Here is a 16,212-nt window from a genome sequence, read left to right on the forward strand (position 1 = left end):
CTAAACCGACTGGAGATTAAAACAATTTACCACCTAAGCCCTTTCCCCAGCCCGTCAACCTGAACCACCTACAGGAGGGCACTGCTCTCCACTCCCAGGAAATCTAACTCACCCACCCTCTGGAAAGGAGAGTTTCCATCTAAACACTTTCATTCAAGTCAGGAGGAATTCAAGAATACATATCTGCTGTGCCACCCCTGGAATCACGTTCTCAATCAAATGTAAACCCCAAACGGAGCCTGAGAACTACTTCACGTGACGCGTATCCATTGCGAGCTCAAAAGCTTCCCCACCTTAAAAAAAAACCTATTCAATGAAGTCAGCGCTGCCTCTGCTTGTTCTGTGCTGCACATCTGATGACAGGCCAACATTTCTGGGCTCCCTTCCCCCGTCCTGTCAGCTCTCATAAATGATTTAGCGTTACAGATGCAGGGACAGAGGAATCAGGGGCTATGACAGGGTGAGGGAAGGAATGCGGAAGGAACGGTTTATGAGTCCAGCTGAAAACAAGACGACAAACGGGTGTGTTCCAGGGTCACCGGGCTCCGGATTCCACGTGATCTGCTGCCCAAGGCCCAGGAACATGATCTTAAGGATAGAAGCCTCGTGTGGGGGTGGCCTGAATAGAGCCGTCTATTCAAGCCGTCCCCTCGGGGGCGCGGTCCACTGTTGCTGTAGTTTTACCCAGAGAACGATTTTATTGTCGCGTCATTTATGAAGTTAATGACCAGTGTTAAACATATCACTTCTACTGAACGATCGTGGCCCAAAGGCAGCTGCTTGCAAGGTTGGTCACAGTTTCTGATAAAAACTAAGCTTGCGAACTAACTCGCAACCCTAATAGACCCTATAATAGGGTGAAAGGACACAGAGGTTGCGCATCTCACAGGGTCCGAGGCCCCTGGGGTGTACAAGCCCTGAACCCTAAGTCGGAGGCCTCGAGGTCCCCGCAGCCTGACTCCTGGGGCCCTTCCCTTAGCAGCTGAGCCGGGAGGGGCCCCCGAGCAGGGGTCCACGAGGCCATCCCTGGGATGGGGAGGGGCTGGGCCTGGGCCAGGGGCGGGGCAAGTTCATAAATCACGTGCTGCCGCGTGGCCTGCCCGCTGGCTTTATGCTGCCTGGGGCCCCACTGCATCATCGCCCCATTATTTTTATTAAGGGCTGTGAGGGCCCGGGGTCTGCTGGCTAATTACACCCCTGCCTTTACCGCTCACTCACATGTGTGTCTGTGAGGCCTGTTGCCACCTGACTGACAGAGGTGTGAGTGTCCTCAGTCTATCAGAGGAAACAAAACGCTCGCTCACAGACCTCAGAGATCAGAATCCAGCTAGGGCCATGCTCTCCGTGCAAAACCGTGATGGGAGACTTTGTCGTTAGTACCTTCCAAGAGCAAATCAGTGCTGACTCAGAACATTCGCGAACCTGCTGTAAAGGCGGACTTAGGAAGACGGCGCCCGCCTGCGGCTGGGAGATGCTGCATCTCCAACACGGCAGTCTTCACCATCCCTCGGGGCGCAGACAGCCCCCCTTCAGAGGCGGCCCTGGGGTCTTAAACACAAATGCGACTTCACAAACCAGCCTGGAATGAGATGTTTCATTTTACATCCTCGTGGCTCGACTCTCAAGTCAGGGACAGATCCCACGTTGATTTCTCCATGACCGTAATCAGAAGGCTACCGATTCTGGGAACCTCTTTAAAAGTTTTCTACACTATTTTATTTCTCTTTTTAGAAGCCTGCTGAAATTCTTTTGGAGGCACTAAGCAAGGCAGGTGGGTAGGCGTCTGTGTGTGCAGGAAACTCAGAGGCACTTAGATAAATGCATGCTGTTTGCAATGCGAGTTTCCCAACCCTGCAGCAGGTGGCCCCCTTCGGAGGGAGCCGTAAGTAAGCAATGGGGCCGTGAGACCCTCCCAGCCAAGGGAGGTGAGTGAGGACAAGACCTGCCCCACCTGCTGGAGCTCACGGCTCACAGCGCTGTCCTCTGCGGTTGCTGGTATTTATAAGGGTGTGTTTCCAGAGGATTTTACCTTCTGAACTCGATGCTCACTTTTGTAGGCAATCATATGACTTTGAGAAAGACCCAGTGTTTGTCCTTAATGAGAATTGGAGCTGATGCCTCTCAGGGAGGGTTCTGGGGACCCCAGAACTAGGAGGACACGCCAAGCACCCAGTGGAACGGCACTGTGCCTCAAAACACACGGCTATTTAAATCTGAAGTTTAAAGGTTTGGTTCTTCTGTTGTACCAATCACATTAGCCACGTGTGTCACGTGACCGCCCTATTGGCCAGCAGGGGCACAGGGCAGAAGGTCCTGCTGGACGGGGCTGCAGCGGGGCGTCTGCAGTGAGCAGCAGACGCAAGGCAGCTATTGGTACAGTGCACCATCGGCCTATCGGAAGGTGCTTTAATGCTGTGCAGCTGAGGCGAAGGGGAATTCTTTATGGGTGTGTGCGAGAGATAGAGATGGAGATGCAAACAGAGATGGAGAGACAGACAGACAGACAAAGGACTCTGGGACTGTTGAAGACACATACAAGGGAAAGACCGCCTGCACCTCGCAATCTAAGGCCTTACTTGATGCTGACTAGGTCTTTCCATGTATCTGACTAGATTGGTGAGTGTCTGCAGGGAAATACCTTCTACTTTTCAGCCGCCTAAACTTTGAAACGTATATTATTTGATTAACTTAACTACCTGAGTTCTCAAAAAAAATTGTTCGTGGAACCGGCCTAAGAAAATGGAATTACACATGTATGGGTCTAACAGTTGCCAACACACTGCAAAATCAAATCAGAAACGTTAACTTTCCAGGTGGATTCCCTGCTCGAAGACACAGCAGCCCCATCGAGTGGGTCTGGGTGACTGGACGGAAGTGAGTTTCTTGGCAAACCCACTTCCCATTCTGTGAAGTAGCCGTGGTGACGGCGGTCGGTTCTAACAAGGAACTGCAGGAGGAAGCATGATGTGGGGCGAAAGCAACGCTGGATTTGGGGTTTGAAGGGCCCACCTGTACCGTACGCAGCGCGGGGCGTGTGGACGACTCCCTGCCCTGGGCTGGGGCCCACAGGTGAAGGCTGCCAGCATCCACCCGGCCTGGAGCCGGCGGTGTCGGGGGCGCCCTGGACACCCGTACGGGCTGTGCAGTTAGGGTCCCCCAAACAGCAGCACTGGGGGCAGTGGGGGACAAGCACAGCCCTCACAGCACTTAATTTCCAGGTGGAAGGAGACAGGATGGCACGGAGCTGGCCGTGGTTTAGAGTAGAAAGATTCCTCCTTCCCGAGGCTGGCGTGAGAAGCACGGGGCCTCCTGAACAAGCGAGACTGCTGACAACATGCCCCACTTGGGACAAGACGATGCAGGACTGCGGTTCTGCAGAGTCAGTGAACCCCCGGGGGAACATGTCAGCCCGTCCCACAGCTGGGACGTCAGACGTTTTGAAGGAAACGTATTTTCCCGTCAAATCTACATTTTCCATCTCCACGCTGGTGGGCGGGGCTGAGCTGCTGAGCGCCTCTGTGTGTGCGTGCAAACTACACCTCTCGTTTCTCAGAGCGTCGCCGGTACAGCATCCCAGCGGCTCATCAGACAGGGGGGTCCGTGATGATTAAATACGCGAACGGCTTCCCCAGGGGTGTGAGTATCCCTGGAGAGGCGGCCACACACACTGGGCTTTGAAGAACAGCTGAGGCAGCGAATCAATTTAATCGGAAACACAAAACAGACCAACAAGTTACTCCCCACTGTAAAATCAGACACGAGTCTAAACTCTAAAACTGCTCTCAGACCTTGTTCTTCAGTGTGGTATCTCGTTTTTCTTAAGCTGATTAAATAGAAAACTCCAGAAACATGGCTGGGCGCCTTGGGAGAAACTTTGTGAGCCAGATACCACTGCCAAGAAAAGTATAGAGATCCCACAGGTGAAAAGTAGGCTTTCAAAATTATTATTGTTAGATTTTCGAAAATTGTCATAGATCATCGCTTGATTTCACTCATTTTGGAAAATCTGTGGGGATGCCAATATAAACTACTCTTTGTTTCTTATGTTTCCTGGTAGTAATGCTTCTGACTAGCAATGGCCTCACTAGTTTCGTATGAAAACCTCTTGAAGTTCATTCCCACGTGGACTGAGGTCAGTGCTCAAACAAGAAAATTAAACAAAGCTGAAGAATTCAGGTAAGAAGTAGTTCAGGGACGCTGGAAATCCCACTCGCTCAAGGTCAGTAGAAAATTTGGAAGCAGGAGAGGCAGAGTCCCCAGGGACCGGCCCTGTTCCAGAACCTTCCACCGACACCTGCCAGGCAGCCCTAGTAAGCCCCAGGTGACAGGTGTTGAGGTGGATTCTGAAGGTCCTGGTCTGTAGGTGCTGGGAGCCCCGGTTTTCCACACTTGACGCTTGGGCGGGGCCTGAGGGTCCAGCGGGGCAGCCGTCAGCTCCGCCCGCCTCGGACCCCTCCCTCTCCCTGAACCCTTCCCACCTGCGGCTCTCCCGATTTTCCTCTTACCTCTCTGATATCGGTCTCTACCGGGGAATCTTTTTCCTCTGCACAACAAAAAATGGCACAAAAGCTCTTTCCCACAGGACGTTCACTGCTGCTCTGGGAGATGTTGTCAGAAATCACGGTGTTTAGGGCACCCACGGGTTCAGGAGGGAAGCCGCTTACAACTGCTGAGCACAGACGACAGGCCTGGGGCCAGGGCCGTCCTGCTGAGCCGAAGTTATCTCTACGTAGCCAGAAGGTATTCTGACTTGTGCCAGTAAGTTCCAAGGCCGCCCAGCACGGTGTCAGAACTGGAAACACCAATGGAATGTCTAAGGGGCCGCTGGCCCTACCCTCAGCGACGCAAATTCATCAAAAAGGATGCGTCTTCCCAGCAATCACTGTGAGGGGACACTGTGACTGACAGGCAGCGTCAGGCTGCGGAAACGGTGGGGCTGCTGCTTGGGGGACTCAGAATCCACAGCGCTTGGAGGGGCCGAAACTGGGAGAGATTTGCAGAAAGGGATGGTACAATGGGTGCCCCAGGTCGAATCCTGTTTGCAGTACTTAAACATTTTGCCCGTGTTTCCCTGATCCCGAGGACACAGGGAAGGACCACTCCTGGGCTTTCCCTCTGCTCTTTGTAGCCTGTTCTCCACGCTGGTTAAAGGCCACCAGGCAGGCCAGGGCCCCCGGTCCCCACGGTTTCCCTCCTGTATCCCGTCATTGCGCTGGGCACAGGGTCAGAGTTCTGCTGGTCTCTCCAGTCACACTGGGAGCTGTTCTGACAGAAGATGCACGCCCGTTTCTCTTAAAACAACAGCAAGAATAAGAGCATTAGGAACAGAAGCAGCAACGGCACAACACAGGACTTGCTGGGCACCAGGCAATGCTCTGTGTGTCACACCCTTCGGCTCACGTAACATTCACCATCTTCTCATCTCCGTAACCAACGAGGGAACCGAAGCCCAGGGGCGTGAAGTAACTGCCCCAGGTCGCCTGACAGTTGGTGGGGAAGCCGGGCTTTCGTCACTGAGTCCAGCCCAGTCCTATGCAGGGGAGGTGCTTAATAGAAGTCTGCACCTGCCTATGGATGAGTGAATGGATGTAGGAATAAGTCAAGATTTGAGACACTTCAGTCCTAAACAGCTAACTTACTTGTGAACTCTGAAGGGACAGAGTCCACACACGAGTTAGAACAGCCTGCCTCTTGTTAGAGAAAACTGGGGGCAACGCAAAGTGCCAAGTGTCCTCACGTGCGCACCTGGTGCGGAGTCCGGGGCTGATCCCAGGTCGGACCCTTCAAGCTGCCCCAGAGGCTTGGGGGTGATTCAGGGGAGGGCAGACGAAGCCACGAGACCAGAGGCACTCCCGATGCCCTAAACGGTCTCTGGATTTGGGCGGATTTAAAAAGGACGCTCCTGCTTTCTCCTCTGCACCGGACTTTCACTCATCACTGCCCTTGCTCTGCGGTTACTGGTCCAGCCAGGGGACAGCGGGCAGCCATTCATCCACACCCCTCCCCAGCCCCTCCCAGCCCCTCCCTCCCCCTCCGGCTTCTCCTCTTCAACCCCAGCTCTATCCCTCCGAGGGCAAAATCATCATCTCTCAACGGACAATACTGGTCATTCACAATTTCTCTTTCCTCTTCATCAGGCAATGGAGGCGATGCACGGTGGGCAGGGCGGGGGGCGTGAACTGGATGGAGGACACCAGGAAGGTGTCCGGGACACTGCCCGGCGAGGCAGCAGGGCCCACAGGGATGGGCCTGGCTGTGGAGGCTGCCGTCCGGTCTGGAGCTGCCAGCCACATGTGGCCACTGAGTGCCAGAAGAGCAGCCAGGCCATGTTGGGATGTAAGCTAAATATACCCCCGAGTTTGAAGATTCACTGAGACAGAAAGAACTGTAGAATACTTCACTGATAGTCGTCATACGCTGACACGATACTTGGAGCACATTAAGTTAAAGAAAAGATATTAACGTGAATTTCTTCCTCTTTACTTTTTTATGTGCTAGAACATTCAAACGTCCACCTACGGCTCTCCTTCCATTTCTGCTGCCTGGTACCGACCTAGAGGGACAGAGAGCCGCCCCACAGCCCAGCTCCTGCGTTGGCTCCCCACCTGGCCTTGGGCCAAGCTCGCAGGCCACTCTGAGAGTCCATCTCGGGTAAAATGAAGACGATACTCAGAGGGTCAGAGCGTGGAGAAGGGCTGACGCATGAGGGCAGCACATGGAGGACACAACCTCAAGGCCGCTGTGCCATGTGGACAGATGGTCACGGGCAACAGACGGGCATGGAAGGTTCTGGACAAGCCCCACGTCCTAGGGGCGGCGGGGGTGTTGGCTTATGAATCTGGGGCCTGGAAGGTTAAGGGGTCTGCGAGGGGGCGTTAACAGGACAGAAGCGAATGCCGAAATCTCACGATGGGGAGAGGCCAGGGCAACGGCAGTGCCCACTGAGGGTGAGGGTCAGACTCTGGTGGCAATCACCAGGCAGGGCTGGGGACACTCCTCTCTCTGGCCTCTCAAACCTCCCAGTCACTTCCCGCCTGCATCAAATAACACGGACATTGTGGACTGACGCGTGTTCCCCGAGGAGCCACGTGTCGAAGTCCTAGCCCTCCAGGAACGCGGAATATGGCTGCATTTGAGGGTGGGGTCTCCACAGAGTTGATTAAGGTAAAATGAGGTCACGAGGATGGGCCCTAATCCTATAGGACTGGTGTCCTCATAAGAGGAGATCAGGACACAGACACACACAGAGGGACGACCACTTGAAGACACAGGGAGAAGACGGCCGTCTACACACCAAGGAGCAAGGCCTCAGGAGGACCCAGCCCTGCCGACACCTGGATCTCAGATTCCAGCCTCCAGGACAGAGAGCGAATACACGTCTGTCGTTCAGCCCCTGGGTGTGCGCTGCTTTGTCACAGCAGCCCGGGCAACCACACAGCCACGGCGCGGATGCCTGGAGCACGGCAGGCGCTAATAGCAGCTGGTGTGTCCAAAAGAGAATCACCAGAAAACCCCAACGAGCAAACCCATAGGTCAGAGACTGACAACAGTCAGAGCAACGCCAAACAAGACAGAAGCCCAGCACAGCCTCAGTAAAGGGTGTGGGCACCGTCCTAAGGCCCAGCTGGTTCTCCTGCGGAAGAAGTGCTCCAGCTTCACTCCTGTGCAGACCTGGACACGAACCCTCCCCTCCAGGAGCCAGAGTGGCCAAGCGTGTCATCCACCTGTGCAGGGTCCCCGGACTCCCAGGGCTGCCCGGGCACAGCCTGCCCAAGGGCGGGGGCTCTTTGAGAACCATGGGTCCCGGGGACGTGGCAGCTGGTACGTGTCCTTCCCCGGTTCTGCCAAAAGACCATTGTGAAAATGCACTGCCTGACAAGGAGCTGGTAAGTTAGTGAGCGGGGCTTCCTGGAAGCCAAATCCACCAGGATGCTCAGAAAAACGGGGAATCGGAGGCCAGCAGGGATTTCTTTATGTCTGAGAAGGAGAACTTCCCTGAATGCCACTGGTTCCCCTTGTGGATGGGGCCTCCCTGACCTCCACCACGCACACTCTGCTCTCTGACGGGGCCCCGAGGTCGCGCTCGCAGCTGCATCACTGCCTGGACGTGCGTCTGTTTCCACATTAACACGCAAGGCTGGAACAGGAACAGAGAAATGCCAGAGCTGTCCCTTCCATCACAGGCTCCTTCCTACATCGTGACACGCCTTCTTCGGGAGGAGAGAGAAGCCAGTGAGAGAGCAGTGGGGCGCCATGGGGAGGAACCTGGCAGCAGGCGGCTGTGCGCTCCTGGCCACTGCGGCTCCCTCCCCAGCTGGGCCGAGCGCGGGGGTGGGGTGGGGGGTGGGGGAGAGGGCGGCAGAGCAGGGGGTCACGACACAGGGCCACTGCCTCCTAACGTCCTCCGCAGGCCAGCGGGTTCCAGGAAGGCAGCAGGCGCGGGCGTGAGGACACGGGGCTGATGGGGGACGCGAGTGGAGAGCAGAGGAGGGCTCTGGGCCCCCTGTGCGGTACGGGGGGAGCCGCAAAGAGGCAGAGCTGGGGAGATGAGTGGGGTGACCGGTCCCTGCAGCCCCCCGCCTGTTAGCAGGTCAGCAGTTAGCCCCCCGACACAGGCAAACGCTTTCTGTCCATTCCCTCGTAAGTGAAGAACAAGCTTCCCAGAATGACCACAGAAACGTGCAGATGCGAAACTGCAGGGCACGAGCTCATGTAGTTTTTCTCTATTCTGGTTTCAGCTGACACTCCATGTAACACCACAGGGCAGGGGCCCCCAACCCCCCGGGGCCGCAGACCGGTACCTGTTTGCGCAGCCTGTTAGGAACCGGCCGTACAGCAGCAGGCGAGCGGCGGACAGCGAGCAAAGCTTCATCTGCGCCTCCCCTTCGCTCGCATCACCTCCTGAACCCCCCCCCCCCGCCTCCGTGGAAAAATTGTCTTCCATGAAACCGGTCCCTGGGGCCAAAAAGGTTGCGGACCGCTGCCCCAGAGCACTCCCTCCACAAGGCCTCAGATATTTTCTGTCAAGTGACAAACAATTAAAAGAAGACAGCTGTTACTTGTAACAACTCCCTACAGGAACCAGTGGTCTTAAACGCCCAATTTCAAAGAAACATCAGCAGAATGTTAAAAATTAGCTTTCAGAAAACAGAAGCGTCACTACGGCTGTACCACCGCTCAGGAATCTGACGTTGGTAAAAGTAAACCAGTGAGAACTACGTTTTGGTGCTTTATAACGTCCAACAACAAGAAAGACACTGCAAGCCACAGAGAGGTTTACAGAAGCAGACTTGCAAATCAGTCACTTAAATCAGCAGTGCCTTAAAATACCACGTGCTAACAGGATGGGGCTCTCTGAGAAGAGCTGTTTCTCCATTTTCACTCTCAGCTGAGACTCTATCCTCCTGGTGCAGATGCCACCAGACCCACGGTCTTTAGAGTAACTGAACATGTTCACAGCTCAGAGTTACTAGTATCTTCACAGGGAGATTACCAGTAATACAGTTCACGCTCAAGTTGTAGAAGACACTGTGTGATTCCCCATTCAACATTCACTAGAACACTTTACACACTTAGAAAATTGGTCCTCCTTTCAACAATGAGAGAATTCCAAATCAATAATAACATTATAAAAAGGTAAACCCCTTCTAGTTGACCTTGGGCCTGACATCATTAGGAAAGAAACTCCGTAACATTGTTTTAGATAAAACAGTGTTTTCTCAAAACACTTTGTAAGATAAGATATGAACAAAAACAGTATGTAATCACTGATTTACATGAATGGCTTGAAAGCAAATTATGGAAAATTACCCACCTGGCTGATATGGAAATTGAATCTAAGTACAGATCAGAGAAGGGCTCATGGCTGCAAAGTTCATTATTATTAAATAAAACCCATAGCACAGAAGCTCAGCAAAGAGGTCCTGGGGCTCAAATGTAATGTCATTCAATCCGGTGGACATTTATGAAGCAATTCTGCGCGCTTGTGGGCTGGTGGAGGTCCATCCTCAGCACTGTGACATTCTGATGAACTGTCATTTGTCTTGAGTTAAAGGACCAAAGAACTGGAATAATTACCCTTTCCCCCCCACAAATTAGGGTGGATTCACAGTTCTGCGCACAACATCAGGCCTATTGCCTCATAATCTGGAATGATTCTTCGGTGGGCAGAGAATGAGGCCAGCAGGTGCCCTGGTGACGGGCCATCGGTTTGAGCGGCTCAGGGGGAAATAGGCTGAGAACCACGTTCCCAGTCACTCTGGGGGAATCATCGTCGAACAGGGGAAGCTGACGTCCATGGAATAAGGTGGAAAGGGGCGAACGCGAGGCTAGAAACACCCGGAAGATTTGTTCTGGGTCACTGGAGGGATCTGGATGACTTTTATTTGCGTTCTTCCCGTTTGCTCTCCTGTATCTTCCAAGCTCCCTGTGATGAGGGTTGGGGCAGGGACGTCGGGCCGATGGCACTGGCAAGGCCAGTCACAGTGAGACCGTAGTGGGCCTGGAGTCCTGGCCGAGGAGTTCGGGTCTTGGACTAGCATTCTAAGCCCTAGAAGTTTCTAAGGTAGGAGGATAAGAAGCCAATTGTTTTAGCGGAAAACCCTGGTAGCCACAGGGAACCTGAGGAGGGTCTGTGCGTTTGCAGGATTTTTGAGCCGGCTCACTTCTTACCTTATTTCCCTTCTCGGCACCTAAGTCTCGCTTCCCTGCGTGGTTCCCCATCCTGAGCCGTCGAGGCCTTCAGATGCTGAAAGACAAAGCGAGGCCGTTAGCCTTGGAACTGGTACTTCCAGAGTTTTCTACGCTAGTTTTCAATCAGCGCCATCCCGTTCCACACGCTATACCCATTTCTGAGAAAAGAAAACGAAAGCCCCCAAACTCAAGAGGCACCCAAAGTCTCATGAGTGAGTGTCACTGTCTTCTGAGCCCTGGCAGAAAGCCAGAGAGCGGGACGGCTGCCCAAACCCGGATTCTGTCCAGTGACAAACACTGTTCCGTGTGTTTCCTCATCCATAAAGAAGATGAACTCATCTCCAGAGATCTCAGACTGCGCACAAGTCCAGATGGACGGACGGAGGTACACCTCATGTTCAGCAACAAGAGGAACAGAGATGCAGAAAAGTGCCGACGCGCCTCAAAATAAAAACAAGCCTGATGCTTCGGGAATCGTGTGAGCACAGAAACAGCAAGACCCGACCAAGGGCTGCTTATCGGACAAGCATTCCAAGAACCCGCAGCATTTGTAAGGAAGATAAAGTTGGATTTAAAAAAGCACATGTTCCTCATTTGTATTTTCTAACCCAAACTTTAGCAGCAAATTTATTTCTTTTCCTCCAGAAAGGCACAGAACTGAAGAATTTAGCCAAACTCATTCCACACAGATTCCCTCATCCCACACACATCCCTGGACCTGCCTGAACCACAAGGACCACTTGCACCATCACCGTACACTTGTCAGCTGGCTCCAGGTGGCCTGTCTTTAAGGGCCGTCGCAAAATTCAATCATCCACGATGTACCCTTTTCAAAGAACATGTGAGTAGTAGCTCCCTGCTGAACGAGGAGTGGCTCTCCTTGAAAGGCAACAAAATGAATCGTCTTCTAAAGATGGGAAGGGTTTCTAAAATATCACATACGCCTGACGAAAGGCAAGTTTTGTTTCCCCAAAGGCACTCTTTTGCAAAGAAGGAATTGCCCAGTATCTGAATTTCCCCAAAGTCTCCCATATCACGGGGTGACTCCTCAGTGACTACGAAGGATACCCATGCCCTTCCCCAGGCAAATTGGTGAGAAAGGGAGTGATGGCGTCTTAGAGCATCACCTCCCAGTGTGTGGGGTACAGTGAGCTGTTACCTGGTGGAGACCGAGCACCTGAGGAGTGGAAACCCTTCCCGCCTTTGTATTTTGTAAATGGAAACTGGACCAGAGCCCCACGCAGAGGGAGATTTAGTTAAAAAGTGCTGTACTTCAAACGACTTGGATCGAAGTGGGGATCATGTGCTCTGGTGAATCAAAGACATGGTTCTAGTGGTGATAAAAACACTGCTGACTTAGAAGAATCATGTGAATACATCATGTATCAGGACATGAAGGTGAAAAAACCAATACTTTAACGTGTACGCTTTTACATGGTGACTATAGTTAACGATACTGTATTGTAACCGGCAGACCTCGTTTCACAGTTAACGGGACTGTATTGTACGCCGGCAGACCTCGTTTCACAGTTAACGGGACTGTGTTGTACGCCGGCAGACCTCGTTTCACAGTTAACGGGACTGTGTTGTACGCCGGCAGACCTCGTTTCACAGTTAACGGGACTGTGTTGTACGCCGGCAGACCTCGTTTCACAGTTAACGGTACTGTGTTGTACGCCGGCAGACCTCGTTTCCTAGTTAACGATACTGTGTTGTACGCCGGCAGACCTCGTTTCCTAGTTAACAATACTGTGTTGTACGCCGGCAGACCTCGTTTCCTAGTTAACGATACTGTGTTGTACGCCGGCAGACCTCGTTTCACAGTTAACGGGACTGTGTTGTACGCCGGCAGACCTCGTTTCACAGCTAACGGTACTGTGTTGTACACCGGCAGACCTCGTTTCCTAGGTAACGGTACTGTATTGTACACCGGCAGACCTCGTTTCCTAGTTAACAATACTGTGTTGTACACCGGCAGACCTCGTTTCCTAGTTAACGGTACTGTACTGTACACCGGCAGACCTCGTTTCCTAGTTAACAATACTGTGTTGTACACCGGCAGACCTCGTTTCACAGTTAACGGTCCTGTGTTGTACGCCGGCAGACCTCGTTTCCTAGTTAACAATACTGTGTTGTACACCGGCAGACCTCGTTTCACAGTTAACGGTACTGTGTTGTACGCCGGCAGACCTCGTTTCCTAGTTAACGGTACTGTGTTGTACACCGGCAGACCTCGTTTCACAGTTAACGGTACTGTGTTGTACACCGGCAGACCTCGTTTCACAGTTAACGGTACTGTGTTGTACGCCGGCAGACCTCGTTTCCTAGTTAACAATACTGTGTTGTATACCGGCAGACCTCGTTTCACAGTTAACGGTACTGTGTTGTACACCGGCAGACCTCGTTTCACAGTTAACGGTACTGTGTTGTACACCGGCAGACCTCGTTTTATTGTGCTTCGCTTTATTGCTCTTTGTGGATATCGCATATTTTATAAATTGAAGGTCTGTGGAAACCCTGCATTGTCAGATGCCGGTTGGCATTTTTTAGCAATGAAGCATTTTAAATTAAAAAATAAAATCTATGCTTAAAAAAATAATAAAATGGGGGCTTCCCTGGTGGCGCAGTGGTTGAGAGTCTGCCTGCTAATGCAGGGAACACGGGCTTGAGCCCTGGTCTGGGAGGATCCCACATGCCGCGGAGCAACTAGGCCCGTGAGCCACAACTACTGAGCCTGCACGTCTGGAGCCTGTGCTCTGCAACAAGAGAGGCCGCGATAGTGAGAGGCCCGCGCACCGCGATGAAGAGTGGCCCCCGCTTGCCACAACTAGAGAAAGCCCTCGCACAGAAATGAAGACCCAACACAGCAAACATAAATAAATTAATTAATAAACTCCTACCCCCAACATCTTCTAAAAATAAATCAATTAATTAAATAAAATAAAATGTATGCTTTTAAAAATGCAAGTCGACCTTTGCAGATAATTTCAGTATTCAGTGCAATTCTATCATCCACCTTCCCAATTACTCACATGGGGCCCCACCCCCTAAAAAACCTCTTTGGGGTAACCTCACTGGGAAAATGGAGGCTTGGGGGCACATATGGTAGTTTACTTGATAAGAGTGGGCACAAAAAGGTAAAGAGGGGACTTGTTTTTGTCCTCTTGGGGTCTGAACTGCAGTTGGAGAACATGACTGCACGTTCTCTGTGCAGGACGACGGTCTGAACTCTGGGAGTAGAGGGGGTCACTCTGAACTGCGATCTCTCTGTGGTCCCATGCGGGGTTCTGAGGAAGTACTGATAACTTGCACTGCGTATGTAATACACAGAATAACAATGCATCAAACATCCCTGTTTAAGAAATAAGAATTGGTATATTTGGTTGGGGAAAGATAAGTTAGGAGGTTGCGATTAGCATATACATACTACTATATCTAAAACAGATAACCAACAAGGATGTGCTGTATAGCACAGGGAACTCTACTCAATATTTTGCAATAACCTATAAGGGAAAAGAATCTGGAAAAAAATATATGTACATATAAAACGGAATCACTGTGCTGTACATCTGAAACTAACACAACATTGTAAATCAACTATACTCCAATAAAAAAATATATATAAATAAAAGTTACCTCCAAAAAAAAAAAAGAATTGGTGTATTTGACACTAAACACAGGCAAAAATAGATAACTTCTTTTCAAGTTCACAGCTTAGACTCTTGGGGTTTTCCAGCCCCGACACAGAGAAGCGAACGCTACCATCTCTGTTCTCACCTGGACAGTATCTCAAGCCCAGCATCCCTTACCTCCTCCCGTTTCCATCTTATTCTCACCCTCCTCAGTCACCTCCCCCGCAGGTATTAGGCAAATCCCAACACAATGGTCCCCCCTTCCAGAAAACAAATCTCTAAGGATTTAACCTAAATCAAAATAGCCTGGGACGTGTGAATATTCGGGGGGTTGCTTGTGGACAAAAGGAGAGCTGATTTTGGAGCAAGGGCTTTGAGGCACAGCTGATCTAATCACATGTTGCTTGCCCTGCTCCTTGGAGAGGGGACGTGTTTTCCAAGCCAGCGTGTTCTGATCAGAACTTTATCACGCCTCAAAGCGCAACTTGGGGGTATACTTGGGAAGACTGTTCATGAACTATTTTAATCACTATTAAACAAACTCAAGACTACTGGACACAGAATAGATTGAAATAACAAAAGTCCGGGTCAGACTTTTGAGTGTGTACAGACTTTTTTTCCCTTCTGTGTCAGATTAACAGAACGAGAATTTATATGTGTGATTTCGAGTAGGCAGATTCTAGCCTTAAGTGCACAATTTGCGCACCAGCAGGAAAAGAGAGACAAGAAACTCAAAGTGACAATTCTCAGATTAGGGCCCCTCATTAAAGGGATCATCAGTCCTTGAGGCGTGTGGCACAGTCCTGTGGTGAAAATGATGGGCAGTGGACTTGTCTGGGGGTAACTCTGCCCCATTCCGCCGCGGAGAGACGGGAGGGTTGCATTACAGAAAGAAGGCTGCCCTGGCAGCTGGCCTCCATAGCAAGCTGAAAAGAACCTTCTGCAGACAGAAGAGTTGGACATTTGAGGTCATCTTCATTTCATTTTTTGCAGTTAGTCAAATAGAGAGAGCAAGAGGAACCTTCACGTGGAACGCTCCTGGAACTCAGGTTGACTCTGAAGCATCTCCAGGTTCTTAAGAAGCTTTTTGTGAAATAAAAAGACAGGAGATTGGTGGAAGGGGAAGTGGAGGGCCAGGGCTGGGAGCCTTTAGGATAGACTAGGTTATATCGGGCCTGCCCCATACTCCGTAGGTTGAAATTCAATCCCAGATGTGATTTCGAAACAGCCACTGGGATTATTGAAAATTTTCATGTTTTCGTGACCATCCATACTTTGTGTTATTGGCGCGGGGCGGGGGGGCAGTAAAAATTAAGCACGTGAGTGCGGGTTAGTAACCCAGATTCACTGGTACGCAATCCAGTCTCAGCTGCTTGGATCTGTTTTCAACAATGTGCAGCTAAGACCACTCGTATCACTTTGGTGGACACTGTGAAGGAGTCACTGATAAAACCCACGTTGGGTGGAGAGGAGTGTGTGTGAGTGGGGAAGCTGAAATGCTGGGGGCATGGAGGTGAAAACACCTTGCTCTGAGCATTTTAACCACCTGCTTTCTACTGGAAGTCCTGACATCTAGAGTGAACACGGCGGATGAGACCTCGGTCCCAATCCAGGCTCCTGTGGGGTGACCTGGGGCAAGTCACTCCACTTCTCTGAACCTCAGTTTCCTGTCAAGTGGAAGCAATAGAAGCTCCTTCACTGTGCTGGCTGCGGTGAGAATGAAGTAGGGGCTGGTCAGGGTTGGCTGGGGTCAGGGTTAGGGCCTGGGTTGGGGTCAGGGTTGGTTGGGGTCAGGGTTAGGGCCTGGGTTGGGGTCAGGGTTGGGGTCAGGGTTGGGGTCAGTGTTGGGGTCAAGGTTGGGGTCAGGGGTTAGGGTCAGGGTTGGGGT

At 51.7% G+C, this 16,212-nt stretch overlaps 1 protein-coding gene across 4 annotated transcripts in view; it reads right to left on the reverse strand.

Annotated features, from left to right (window-relative positions):
- Positions 1-16,212, reverse strand: part of MBP (myelin basic protein) — a 113,455-nt gene that overhangs the window by 78,069 nt on the left and 19,174 nt on the right. For all 4 annotated transcript variants that reach the window (XM_060029247.2, XM_060029246.1, XM_060029249.2 and 1 more), the window contains exon 2: positions 10,672-10,747. In XM_060029247.2, the coding sequence (XP_059885230.1) occupies positions 10,672-10,722 (51 nt within the window). In that variant the 5' untranslated portion in view covers positions 10,723-10,747. The remainder of the gene's footprint in view (positions 1-10,671; positions 10,748-16,212) is intronic.

The sequence above is a fragment of the Delphinus delphis genome, chromosome 13, assembly GCF_949987515.2.
Source record: "Delphinus delphis chromosome 13, mDelDel1.2, whole genome shotgun sequence".
NCBI classification, from domain to species: Eukaryota; Metazoa; Chordata; class Mammalia; order Artiodactyla; family Delphinidae; genus Delphinus; species Delphinus delphis.